Source organism: Condylura cristata, unplaced genomic scaffold (genome assembly GCF_000260355.1).
Source record: "Condylura cristata isolate star-nosed mole 26May11 unplaced genomic scaffold, ConCri1.0 scaffold00001, whole genome shotgun sequence".
NCBI classification, from domain to species: Eukaryota; Metazoa; Chordata; class Mammalia; order Eulipotyphla; family Talpidae; genus Condylura; species Condylura cristata.
Genome location: NW_004567102.1, coordinates 20,245,275 through 20,259,123, shown reverse-complemented (window position 1 = coordinate 20,259,123; position 13,849 = coordinate 20,245,275). Strand labels below are relative to the sequence as shown.

Below are 13,849 nucleotides of genomic sequence, written 5' to 3'. Positions count from 1 at the left end.
CCAATAACTTTTTGATGGTCTTAAGCATTTTCTACATTTATAATCAGTAAATAGTGACAGTTTAACTTCTTTTCTGACTTGGTTTCCCATCTATTCCTGTTTTTGTCTGACAGCTCTGACTAAAACCTCTAGTATTAACTGAAACAACAGTGTTAATGGACACCCTTATCCTTCTCCTGAATTTAAACATTAAGCCTTCAATTTTTAGCAATGGTTCTCTGCACTGATTGATGATTGTTAGCAACATTGTTGATAAGATGCAGTACAGTAATTGATTTACATATATTAAACATCATACTTGCATCCCTGAGGTAAGTTCCAATTGATTATGGTGTACAATCTTGATATACCATTGAATTAGATTGTTAGCATTTTGTTGAAGATTTCTGATTCAATGTTCATCAGGGATACTGGCCTATAATTTTGTTTCCTTGTGCTGTCTTTTCTGGTTTCAGTATTAGGGTAATGTTGGCATCCTAAGATATATTAGGAAGCACTCCTATATATATATATATATATATTTTTTTTTTTTTTTTTTTTTTTTTTTTTACTTTCAGCAAATGGGCATTAGTTCTACAAAGTTATTTGTAGAGCTATCCTGGTCCTGGGGTTTTGTTATTTGGAAGATTTTTTATTACTGTTTCAATTTCCATGTTTGTGATCAATTTGTTCAATTCATGTGTTTACTGAACTAGACATTTTGTCAAGGTTTTTGAGTTTATTGGCACACAGTTTTTCATAGTAGTCTGTTATGACCTTTCATATTTCTGTGTTGAAGTAATCTTTCCTCTTACATTCATGACTGGCCTATGTAGTAATTAGATACCGTCTTCAGACTGTGTTCACTGCATCCCATAGATTTTGCTAGCTTATATCATTATTTCTATTTGCTTCAAGGTATTTTTTCATTTCTGCTTTGATTTCATCTTCTATACAATAGTTATTAAGCACCAAGTTGTTTAGTCTCCATATATTCATAGTTTTTCCTTTTTTATATATAGTGTATTTCTAACTGTGAATTTATGGTCAAAGAGAATACCATGTAAAACTTCAATCTTTGCAAAGGACCTGTGACCCAAGATCTGTTTTTGAAAAAGTTACATGCAGACTTCAAAAACTGTCTTGCAATGGTTTGGCGGTAGAGTGACTGCAATGTCTGTTTTAACCATGTGGTATAGCATGTTTTAGCTTTATTTCATATAATTTCCTTATTTATTTTTTGTCTTGTTTATCAGCCCATTGTTGTAATTGGGGTTTCCTATTATTGTTATCAATATCTCAAGTTCTTTTACTGTCTTATGTATCCTGGTACTCTGTCATGATACATATATATTTATGTGTTATTTAGACACTTAATCATAATATAGTGATTGCTGCTATTACTGGTTACCTTTCTTAACTGAAAATGTATTTTCAGTTATTATATAATCTATATGATTATAGTCATACAGATTTTTTTTTTTTTTGGTTGCCATTTGCTTATATATAACTGCCTCCTGCCTTTAAGCCTGTGCTTGCTTTTGTTAATAAACTGAGTTTCTTGTAAACTACATTAAGGTTGGGTGATGTTTTAAAATTCATTCAGCCACTCTCCATCTTTTGGCTGTTGAATTCAGATCGTTTACATATAAGATGATTACTAAGATATAATTACTCCTTCCCATTCTGGTATGTTTTATTTTATCTTCTTTTTTCAGGGCTTTCCATTGTTTTACTGAAATTCCACTTCTACTGTCTGATGGGTCACTTTTACTAATTCTTGTTGGAGGGTTCTACTGAGATTAGTATGTAATGAGCTATAAGTGTGGCCCAGTGGGCCATCTGGTCTCTGATTCATTCTGTTGGGCCACACTGTTACTTTCCTCCTCCTTTTTCTCTCCGATGTAAAGTGATTTAGGTATCTCTTGGCTCTATATTCATTGTTCTGAGCTTTACTATAACCACAGTAGAATTTCATTCATGGGTGACTTGGTATCAATAAATTCTGAGTTACTGTTTTTCAGTAAAGTTCCTAACCCTTCTTGTTAATTCTCCTGGATTAGAACACTTTATCTTTAAGAACAAAGCATTAATTATATTTTAGTCTTCAGGAATTATTAAATCACAATATAATTTTTATCTTTAATTTTTGTCTATCCACATGCTAGATGTCTCCCATTGAGATCTTAACCAAACAGAAGCTCTGAATAAAAATTAGACAGGGTGGAAAGGGGGTGGGTAAATTGGGTGAAAGGGATTAATTATAAAGAGGTGTACTGTGAAGGCCAAATCTGAACTTTCAATAGTGAACATTATATAGTATATACAGATTTTTATTTAATTAATACATCTGAATGTTATATGCTTTTATAAGGCAATTTCACTTTACAAAATAATTTAAACAAAACAAAAAGTATTATTGTCTCCGAGAACTGTATAGTTATAAAAAATAAATTTGGAAAAAAATTAAAAAGTAAAGTTGGCCCTCCCTGGTGACACAACAGGTTAAAGCACTGCACTGAGAAGCTAAAGCCACTTCCTCATGAGTTTGATCCCCCCTTGCCCCAGAGGTGACCACATGGCGTGGCAGACCTCTCCTGGCCCACCCGCTGCTCCCCTTAGCAGTGTACTTCCTCGATCTGCCTGTTCTGCTCCCCACTCTGTCTCTGGTGAAGCCTCTCACTGCCCCTGCACCTCTGGCCTGTACCCCAGTTCTGTATGTACAAATAAATCTTTAAAAAAAAAAAAAAAAGTAAAGTTGGAGAAAACATCAATTCAAAGAAAATATGCTTAACCCACAGAGAAGCAAAATATAGGGAGATTTAAACAGTGTTTTCCCATAAATAGTATAGACAGCATTGTTTTCAAAATTACAAGCATTTGACTTTATGCAAACTCACCCAACTAAAATGTCTATAAAAGATGAATTTCCAGGGGCCTCCCTGGTGGCACAGGAGGTTAAGTCTCAGCACAATGAAGCTATTGGTAGCCACTGGCACAGGTCTGATCCCTAGCTGGGGAGCTGGCCCACATAAAGCAGCAGACCACTCCTATCTCACCCACTGTAGCCACTGTGGCATGAGTTCCATCCAGGCTAGGAAGCCCACTTGGAACAGCACAAGCTCCCGCTCCCCCCAACCCCCACCCTCATCTCACCTACTGCTCCCTGCTCCCCTCAGCAGTGTGTTTCAGTCCATCCTCCTATTCTGCTCCACACTGTCTCTGGTGAACCCTCTCACCAGAATGGCCCCTGATTTCTGTCCTATACCTCAGCTCTTGTGTGCATGAACAAATAAATATTTAAATATATATACACATTTCCAGAGTTTGGAGTAATTAATGATTAATTAAAGTAAATCAAAGAACTGAATTATAATAGCTAGATACTCTAGAATAGTTGAATGAGTCTCTTAATGTTACTGAAAAATAGAATCTTTTTAATAACTAAAGAAAACAATGACTCATTTTTGTTTTCCCCAGCTACACAATTCAAAGTTCTTAGCACTCTCTATAGCTCATTTATGGACTAAGAACATACTAGTACAGACCACGGAAAAAGTCACAGAAAAGGAGCATAACTAAAGATCTAAACTCCATACTTAGTAGTCATCAATGAACAACATGGAACCTGAAAATAATTAAATTTTAAGTATCGCCATGTACTAGGAAAACACTTTGCTCAGCTCAGAGAAATACATGAACAGATACTTATAAATTCAATTTACAATAAAATAAACATTCTTACATAAATCAGGAGAAGTCCTAAAGAGACATAGTACTGTCCCGACAACCATTCAATACAGGACTTAAAATTCTAGGATAAATAAATGATTTTTAGAAGGCATTTTAGAAATGACAAAGCCTTACAGTTCCAATCTATTTTCTTATCAAAATTGCCTGGGAATCTCCTCCAAACTACAGATGCCCCAGGATTATCTCTGAAGATGAAGTCCTGGCATTGATTTAAAGATTTCCAAGAATGACTCTGAGAAGGATTATTAAGCCTTGGTGTCAGTCCCCATGGAGCAAGTAATCTAGGATACAGACATGGAAATTTATTAATCCAAAATAAGAGGTTAAACACTATGTCAGAAACATTAATGAAACACTGTGGGGGCTTCCCTAGTGGGGCAAGGGGTTAAGAAGCAGCATTATGAAGCTTTCCTCAGACACTTCAGCACGAGTTGTAGCCCCAACTGGGGAGCTGACCGACATTCCACAGCAGACCTCTCTGTCCAATCCGCTGCTTCCCTCAGCAGTGTATTTCATTCAATCCACCTGTTCTGCTCCCCACTCTGTCTCTGGTGAATCCTCTCCCTCCTGCACTTCTGGCCTATACCCCAGTTCTTGTATGCATAAATAAATAAATCTTTAAAAAAAAAACACTGTGGGGTCAAAAAAGGCTAGTAATCAAATGTATGTAGAATAAACAAACCTAGTAAGTAACCTCTATTACTGAGGACTATTTGTCAAGTTAATATTGTAGGAAAAAAAGAAGAAGAAAAATGTATTTAAAAGGGAGGATGGTGCAAAGTGAGTTTGCCAGACACAAACAGATTGGGAAACAATAAGGAAATGTTTGCATTTCAGGAACTGTCAATATAGCTTCACATTATTGGAACTATTTAAAAATAATAACTTTATTTTACTCAAGAAAATCCTCCTGAAAACTAATTTATAGCCACAAAATGTTTCGATTCAAAGTGACATAGATAATTTTAAGGATGACATAGATATTCCAATTCAACCTTTTGTTTGATTAAGTCCACAGCTAGTTTCTATTGATATACTAAGCCTTAAGGGAAAATCAGAGAATGTGCCACAAAATAGGCTAAAATTTGTCATGGATAAGCTGTGCTATGAGCTCTTAAAAATGCCACCAAATTATCTAGTGACAGGGGAAAATGATCCATAGAAACTTTTTCAGGAATGTCAAGTCTACAAAATTAGTAAAGAAGAAGCTACCTAAGGCTTTAGATGAGCCTTCCATGTAGACACCTCTTTAAAAAGATTAATATAGGCAACACTGACAAGGAAAACATTAATCCTTTAAATCTCGGCTTAAATCTCGTTTCATTAGAGAAGCCTTTCTTGTCTTCAAATAACCTGCTATGCATGGTTATTTTCATATAATATATGTATTTTCATATAATAACTATTCAATAATAAGAATGAGTAAATAAGTAATATCTAGTGAGTTCAAGGATAACCTACGTGCACTGGAAAAAAAAAAAAAAACTTTTCCCAAGTAGTTAGGCAATTGGTAAATGAGGCCATTAAGTTTCACTGAAACTAAATTTCAATACCTTATGTATTTATTAGCAACACATAAAAGAATAAAATAGGGCCCTCCCTGGTAGTACAATGGGTTAAAGCACAGCACTAAGATGCTAAAGCCACTTTAGTATGAGTTCAATCCCCACCCTGGAGGTGACCCACATGGCGCGGCAGACCTCTCCTGACCTGCCCGCTGCTCTCCTCAGCAGTGTACTTCATCGATCTGCCTATTCTGCTCCCCATTCTGTCTCTGGTGAATCCTCTCACCACCCCTGCACCTCTGGCCTGTGCCCCAGTTCTGTATGCATAAATAAATCTTTCCATAAAAAAAGAATAAAACATACATAACTTCTGTCTTAAAGACATTCTGTAATCTCAGTGTTCCACTATGATCTTTAAAGAATACCTGACATTTTTAGCCATTGGTCCACACATAGTCTTGCTGCTTCTGTGTCAGAATGTCCTCTAATAAATTCCAACTCCTGTAAGCCGTGTGCATGCTGAAAATCAATTGTTTCCTAGATATTAAGAAAAAATCAATTAACCCATGATTACTAAAACTTAAGTTTCCTTGAAAAACAATTTTGGCACATCAGTGATCAGAAAGCAGTGATTACCCTATCCCTAGATCTACATATCCAGAACTATATTTCAAGGAGGTAAGTCAAAACAAAGGCTTATATTCTAAAGTGTTGATCCTAATATTACCCATATTAGTTCAAAATTTATGAAAAGTTACATATCCAATATGAGGATATTATCAAAATAAATTATGGTGTGCACATTTGATGAAAATCATAAGAAATGCTAATTGACTTTCTCAATGAAGCTGGAATTTACTTTAGATATCAGGGAAGCCACAAAATAGTGTTGAACAAGTAAAACCAAATATAAAGATAATTTCAAAAATTTATGTCACTGTAGCTGCAGGAGCAGAAAAGACTGAAAATAAACACATCAATAAATATGTCTAGGAAAGGAAATATGACTGGCTACATTCATTTTTTTAACTTTTAGACATTTTCTCAAAGATAGCCTTAAGTTTTCAGAAGTCTAATAAAATATTTGATTAGTGAATAGTATTAATAAGAACAAGTATTCATTAGTTTGATATGTCCACATAGAATATTAATACTGTCTAGATTAAGAGTTAGCAGACTTTTTCTATAAAATGCAAACAGTAAATATTTTAAGTTTTGCAGGTTTACAAAGTCACTATTTCAAGTAATTACCTCCACTGTTACAGCATGAAAGTATTCATAGATAATATATAAACAAACAAACAAAAAAAAACAGTATGATCCAATAAAACTTTATTCAAAAGACAGCAGGGTAATTTACACTGCTAAAATCTCTATTTCTTTCTAGTTATATTATCTATACACAATTTGCATATTTTCTACTCAAGTGATATATAACAATACTACCATTTACCAGAAATGTTTAGATTTAATTCTTACAATGTCTATGAGGTAGGTACTATAAACAACTCCGTAATTTAGTAAGGCATCGATTAAAATAGCCACATACCCTGAATGCTCTATTCTTCTCTTCTTTCTGTTGTTTCTCCACTTCAACATGGCGGGCCAGCCGAGCCAGAGTTAAAGCAACTTTATCCTTCTGATGGTCAAGATAGTCTTTATGCTTAACATTATCCTACAATTGAAAAAAGAACTTCATTCTTTTTTGTTCACAAAATAACATGCATCCCTTTATTAAATAGCAATTGTATCAAAGAAGCATTTACTTTTATCACAAAATTTTAAAGAACCTGTCCTTTATATATATATATTTTTTTTTAAAGATTTATTTATTCATATAGAACTGGGTACAGGCCAGAGATGCGGAGGGTGAGAGGATCACTAGAGACAGAGTGGGGAGCAGAACAAGCAGATCAACGAAGTACACTGCTGAGGGGAGCAGCGGGCTGGTCAGGAGAGGCCTGCCATGCCATGTAGACTCCTCCCGGGGCAGGCGGGAATCGAACTCATGCGGATATGGCTTAAGCTTCTCAGTGCAGTGTTTTAACCGGCTGCGCCACCAGGGAGGGCCCTTTTTATTTTTTTTAAAAGATATATTTATTAATGCATACATGTCCTAGGGTATAGGTCAGAGGTGGTGGTGGGGTGAGAGGAGGCATGAGAGGATTCACCACAGACAGAGTGAAGAACAAGAGAGATCCATTGAAATATACTGCTGAGGGGAGCAGTGGCAAGGTCTGTTTCACCTTGTAAGTTAGTTAGCTCCCGGCCTGAGATCGAGGATCAAACTCATACTGCAGTGGCTGGCGATAGCTTGAAAGACTGGAACTTTAACCCGTGTACCATCAAAAGATCCCTTTTTTATATTTTAAATAGCATTTTGTGGGTCATCTAATCATCTATCAGCATCTTTATATTTTTTTTTAACAAGTTGTCAGGACATTTATCACCTTTATTGATTTTATAGTTATCGGGACATTAAAAAGTTTTGGATTTTTTTCATGAGTCATATGATTATGGTCTCAAAGCACTTTCTCCCTTTCTCCAAAAACATCTGACTGGCTCTGCTTTTTCAAAACATCTACTTGACTCTTCTTTTTTTTTTTTGACACAACCATATTTACATAAGGGTAATTACTGATTTAAAAAAATACATATTTTTGTTTTCTGGTCCAATGTGAAAGGAGTTTAGAAGTTGCTACTCCAACCTAACAATAAATAAAAAGTTAAACAAGCTGAAAAGCTAAAGCTCTTCTTATATTAGTAAAGGAAGAAAGACCACAGTGGAAACAAATAATCCAAAAATTAGAGTAACAGGCAGGCAGAATGAAAAATCACAATTTAGTAAGCCCATAAATGGAAACATAAATGGGAACCAGTATTGAGTAGGAAAACAATTTTAAATGATTAATTCCTGGAGGCACAGTGAAAAACCAAACCAATAAAAACTCAGGGGATGGGTGGGCCTCACTGGTCTGCAACTATGAACCTGCCAGCAGCCACTTCAGTATGAGTTCAACCCCCACTCCGGAGGTGACCCACATGGAGCTGCAGACCTCTTCTGACTCTCCCGCTGCTCCCCTCAAGCAGTGTACTTCCTCGATCTGCCTGTTTTGCTCCCCACTCTGGTGAATCCTCTCGCTGCCCCTGCACCCCTGGCCTGTACCCCCAATTCTGTATGCATTAAAAATGTAAGGGGTTGGGGGGCAGCTCTTTTGTCCCCCTAGGACTATGCAGGTATTTGCTTCACCAACCTTCTCCCTTTGCAAAGCGGTATATACAGGCAGCTCTCCTCCCAATACTGCCTAGACACGTAGTCTTTATGTGGGCATCTCTTTTGGCAAACCTGTCCCTTTCAGGGGCAGCTCCTTCTGCCCCTTCGTATCTGCATAAGCATCCTTTGCTTTCTTATAATAAACCCGTCCTTTTGGATTAAAAAATAACAATAATTCAAGAGGGGATCCAGACAGGGGGTAAACCTCATGCTTTCCTGCTATTTTTTTTTTTAAACTCCAGGAGTTATATCATAGTGTTAGAGTGACAACTGGAAAAAAGTTCCTTGTACTTCTAGCAATGGAGAGGCAAAGAAAGTATCTTGAAATACACAATATCCTTTGTTCTTATCCTTTTTTGTTCTTACCTTCTTCAAGAGGAAATATTTTATTGAAACTTAACCTGCCAGAGTTTTATCAAAGCTTGATTGTTACTAGCAGAAGGAATATACCCAATCCCAATACCATCTGGCCACCCTGTTTCATTTCAGGGATACTAGGAAGCTTTGTGAAGTTTAGTCGATGGGCATAGGCTCATCAAACTGAGCTCTAATCAGAGAACTACAGACTGCTACCTCTTACTTTATGTCTTACCATTACATTCTAAAGACCTATTTATTACAATTCCTTTCACCTAGTATATATCATGTCCACCTTTCAACAAGACTACAAAGCACACTAAAAGGCAAAAATAAACAACTTGAAGAGATAAAGCAAGTAAGGAAAACAGGTGCAGACATGGAAGGGATGTTAGAATTATTAGGGTAGGAAATTAAAACAACTATGATAAATATGCTAAAGACTCTAATGAATAGACATATAATACTCAAGAAAAAAAGTGTGTAATGTAAGCAATAGAGATGAAAATGTGAGCCAAAAAGCATTGCCAGAAGTCAAAAATCAGTTTACAAGAAATGAAGAATGCCTCTCATGGGTTCATTATCAGACAGTATAGAATCTGTAAACAATATGCCCTTGAGAATTACATCAACAGAAATTTCCAAAACTGAAAACCAAAGAGTAAAAAGATTAAAAAATGTAGGACAGTTACAAAATATATATACATAATAGAAACATCAGAAAGAAAAAAAAGGGAACATAAATACTTGAAGCAGTAACTGAGAACTTCCCTAAATCATTGTCAAATATGAAAGCACAAATTAAGGAATATCAGAGAACACACACACACACACACACACAAAAACCACCACAATGTAGCTGTGTCATGCATAATCTGCAGAAAATCAAGAAAGAATAAATTTTGGATAAGAAAAAAATTCATATCTATAAAATTATATCTGACTTCTCAGAAATCACATAAGCAAAAAAACACTTAAGTGAAATGATTAAATGTTGAGAGGGGGGAAAAAACGCACAAACCTAGAACGCTGTAACCTATAAAAATATCCTTTACAAAAGGGAAGGAAAAGACCTTCTCAAACTAGCAAAAATTTAGGGAATTTTTTGCCTAGATTTGCCCTGCAAGGAAAGCAAAAAGATATCCCAAGGATAAGAAAAATGATCAAGTTAGAAACTTGGAGATATACAAAGAACCTAAGAGAGTGACTAAGACTTTTTTTCCTTATTCTTAATTTCACAAACAATAATTGTTCAAAATAACAAGAGCAATACATTCCATTCCATTTTGTGTATGTGTATGCTTATATTTAAGTCAAATAATGGATGAGAGCAATGATACAGGGGTAAGGAATATTTTCTTATTGTACAGTATGTGCACTACTCTTAAGTAGTGTACTGTTATTGGAAAGTGGCTCTGAATTAATGTATATTGCAATGGTTCTGAAAGAACACAATACTGAAAAAAATAGGGATCATTAATACTAAAACTCACATTAGGGTTTTACATAACAGTTTACACAGGGCTTTTTTTTTTTTTTTTTTTTTGCACAAAAGCATAACAAACAGTATCTAATGGTTAGCTTAAGTCCTAAATCTTCCCTGGAGCAAACAGTATTTCTTTTTTGGTTGTTTTTAGGGACCCTAACCTCTCTGCTCTGCCATGTTGATAATAAGCAATTTAAGGAATCAGTTTGTTCAGGAACATAAATTTTAAAATGATCAGAATGTGAGAAGCGAAAATGTATTGCCATGCCATCTTATAACAGATCTATCCGCAAACCTAAAATTCTGGCATTATTTGTCAGGAACATAAACAAATGAACTGATTTCAGGCTAGATGAAACTGTCAAACGTTTCATGTAGAAGGTGAAAAGGGGTCACCCTATTCTTAGGTTTGGGGATTCCTACCACATCCTTAGTGCAAAATGACTGTAATATGTAACCATGAAACCCTAGACTGCTCTGGACTTGCCAATCTCCTCCAAAACCTGTGTCTTAAATAAGCATTTTGGTCCTTGGATCTTTCCTAAGATACAGGATTTTAGAAATGTAAAACTCAAGCTAGTAGTGGAATTGGCTCTCAATGATAAGAATCATGAACTTTAAAGTTTCATTTAGAATTATTAACAGTTACAAGATTTTAGGGTTACCCTGGGCTAATTTCTATATTAGATTCTCCTAAAGAGTAATACTGAAAAAGTCTACAATTATAGTAAGCAATAAGAAAATGCTACACAATCAGTTATTTAGGGGGAACGGCATAGCAAAGTCTTTTTTATATACTAGACAGGGGAGAATCTCTACTTGCCTATATTTTAGATTGCTCTATGCATCAATTTTTCTTCTGCCCCCTCCCTCCCTATAAAGGAAGTTGTGTGGATCTTGAAACTCAGGAGAAAGTTGTCAAGCCAAAAAAGGTATAAGAAAGCTGGTTCTATTTTCATCCGCATGAATTTTCTTTTTTCTTTTTTAACTAAAACAATGGTTTTTACACTACAAAGCAAAACCAGACAACCATAAACCAAAGACATTCTGCAGGGGAGGGGTGGCAAAGGGATAAGAACAAGAAAGCCAGCACAGAGGATTATGGCAATAGAGTGAACTGGTGATGCAAATTCTGTGGGGACTACACCTGGGAAAGAAAACATTGCAAAAAAAAAAAAAAAGATGTAAAACATATATAAATTTTTTAATGGTTTTAAAATGGGAACCACAATGTGGTTACATCACCTAACATACCAAAATAAAGCAATAAATCTGTAGCTGATCAGCAGTTAGGTTATAACAATGGGTAGGTAACAATGGGTACTAGAAGAAAAGCTGTTCCAGAACCTCAGGAGCCAGGTAATATAGCCCTTTTTCACAACAATGGGCTATTCATTCTGGACAGTAAATTCTTATATTATCAAGAACATCTCTTTACATCTATTTAAAACTTTTAAGTAAAATACATATAAAACAAATCTGGGTGTCCTAATAAGGGAACTGATTAAGGATACTGGCAAATCTGAACATATATATTTATGAAAATATGTATATAATGTAAAAGGAAGAGAAAATCTTTTGTTCCGGAGAATGATTTTTATCTTTTAATATAGTAGAATTACAACAAAATTTTCAAGTCTAGAAAAAGGGTATAACTTGGATAGGAAAAGAGGGTTTTCTTTAGTTACATAAAATCTGGAATAGTGGGATTCAGTGGGTAAAGCTAATGGAGAAGGAAAGCCAGATATAGGTTCTTTTGTCAAAGTAAGAGCATTTTTAGAAAGTAACTCATATGAGTGGACACTACTTCATAAGAGGACACTATTTCAGGTTACCCTCACTAGTCTTATATTGAACAAATTTAATCCTGTGAAAAACTAGCTGCATTGTTCTATTACAGATGAGTAACACTTCAAACGCAAAATTAGTTATAGTTGAACTTGGAACCAATTCGATGAAATATTAAGTCACATCCAATAAGATTTCCCTTTAAATGAAATGTATCCCAAAGTATTTAATACTTTCATTTACCAATCAAGTTTAAAGAGCTAGTAAAGATTTCCTGGAAACTTAAAATTTCCAACATTGCTGTGAAATGATATGCCATATGAACTATAAAGGATACAAAACTTAATGATACAAATTAATGATACAAAATCCCACTAAAGCACAGTTATAATATGGCTATATTAGTGTCTTTTCCCCTATCACTTATATTAAGTGAAAATGATTCCACTTTTACAAAAATAGGTAAAGATATAAAAATTACATTGAGTTTTTTCCTTATCTATATTTTCTAATTTTTCTACATTCAGTGTACATAATAAAATTGTTAATAAAATTGTTAATGAAATTTGTTATTGGTGACTAAGACCATATAGACAAAAAGTACTGCAGATCTCAGTTATGTATGAAATGGTGATTAACTAGGTTAACTTATAGTATAAAAAATGCTTAACATCTATCATAAAGTCAGAAATTTTATACCTAAATGGGAAGATTAAGTAAATTTTATTTAACTCTCCTCCCCAGATTTTTGTTTCTAGAAGTATAATGTGAGCATTTTATTATTTTTCAAACCTGATAAAAATTGGTATTAACAAAAATTAGGGCAACTCATTTCCAGCTCAATAGCTTCATAGCTGTTAAAAGTAATTTTTAATTTTGATGACAAGCACCATTATCACTAATTATGCTAAAACATACTTAAAAATTGGCTTTACATTACATATGTGCTTAAAAAAAACACAGCACTAAATACTGATTTATATTCTAAAATAAAATGTTAAAATATAAGTACAGTCAAATTAAAGCTCAAATTAAAAAATTACTAGCTTACTCAGCGTAGACTTATTTTCCTGTTTGGAATGTAAATAAAAAAAGCAAGAATCTGAAATTAATAAGAAATGTTTACTATAGAACCTCCCTTATGGCACAGGGGTTAAAGTCGCAGAGATATCAAGGCAACCACTGCAGCCTAAGGCCTGAGTTTGATTCCCAGAGTGACCCACATGGCCCAGCAGAACTCTCCTGTCTCACTCCCATGTTCCCTCAGCAGTGTCTTTCAGTAGATCTGCCTGTTCTGCCCCCCACTGTCTGGTATAGCCTCTCCCCACTCCATCTCTGGCCTACACCCCAGTTTTTGTATGCATAAGTAAATAAATCTCTAAAAAAATGTTTTTACATGAACTTGAATTTGTTTGCCAGATAGATACTTAAATGGCTTCACAAGTGGACTTTCCTTTTAAATTCATTTCCAAATACTTCTTTTTGAACCATTTACTCTCAGTCCTAGTATGTATCATGGTTTAGGAAGGTAAGAGTCACAGGATTCCCAACTAACCAGCTTCAGTATTGAATACTTGGGGAAAAAAAAAAGGAACCACAAATAAATTTCAATTACATATAGGCAGCTTTTCACCCATTTGGCTATCTAAACGTTGAGGTCACTTCTTACTGCCATATATATATATATTTTAAAGAGTTATTTATTTA

General features: G+C 34.8%; 1 protein-coding gene across 2 annotated transcripts in view; it reads right to left on the bottom strand.

Moving 5' to 3' along the window:
* ZNF451 (zinc finger protein 451) overlaps positions 1–13,849 on the bottom strand; it is a 67,257-nt gene that overhangs the window by 32,613 nt on the left and 20,795 nt on the right. For both annotated transcript variants that reach the window (XM_012722453.1, XM_004673593.2), the window contains exons 4-5: positions 6,787–6,912; positions 5,663–5,774 (exon numbers count right to left, since the gene is read on the bottom strand). In XM_012722453.1, the coding sequence (XP_012577907.1) occupies positions 5,663–5,774; positions 6,787–6,912 (238 nt within the window). The remainder of the gene's footprint in view (positions 1–5,662; positions 5,775–6,786; positions 6,913–13,849) is intronic.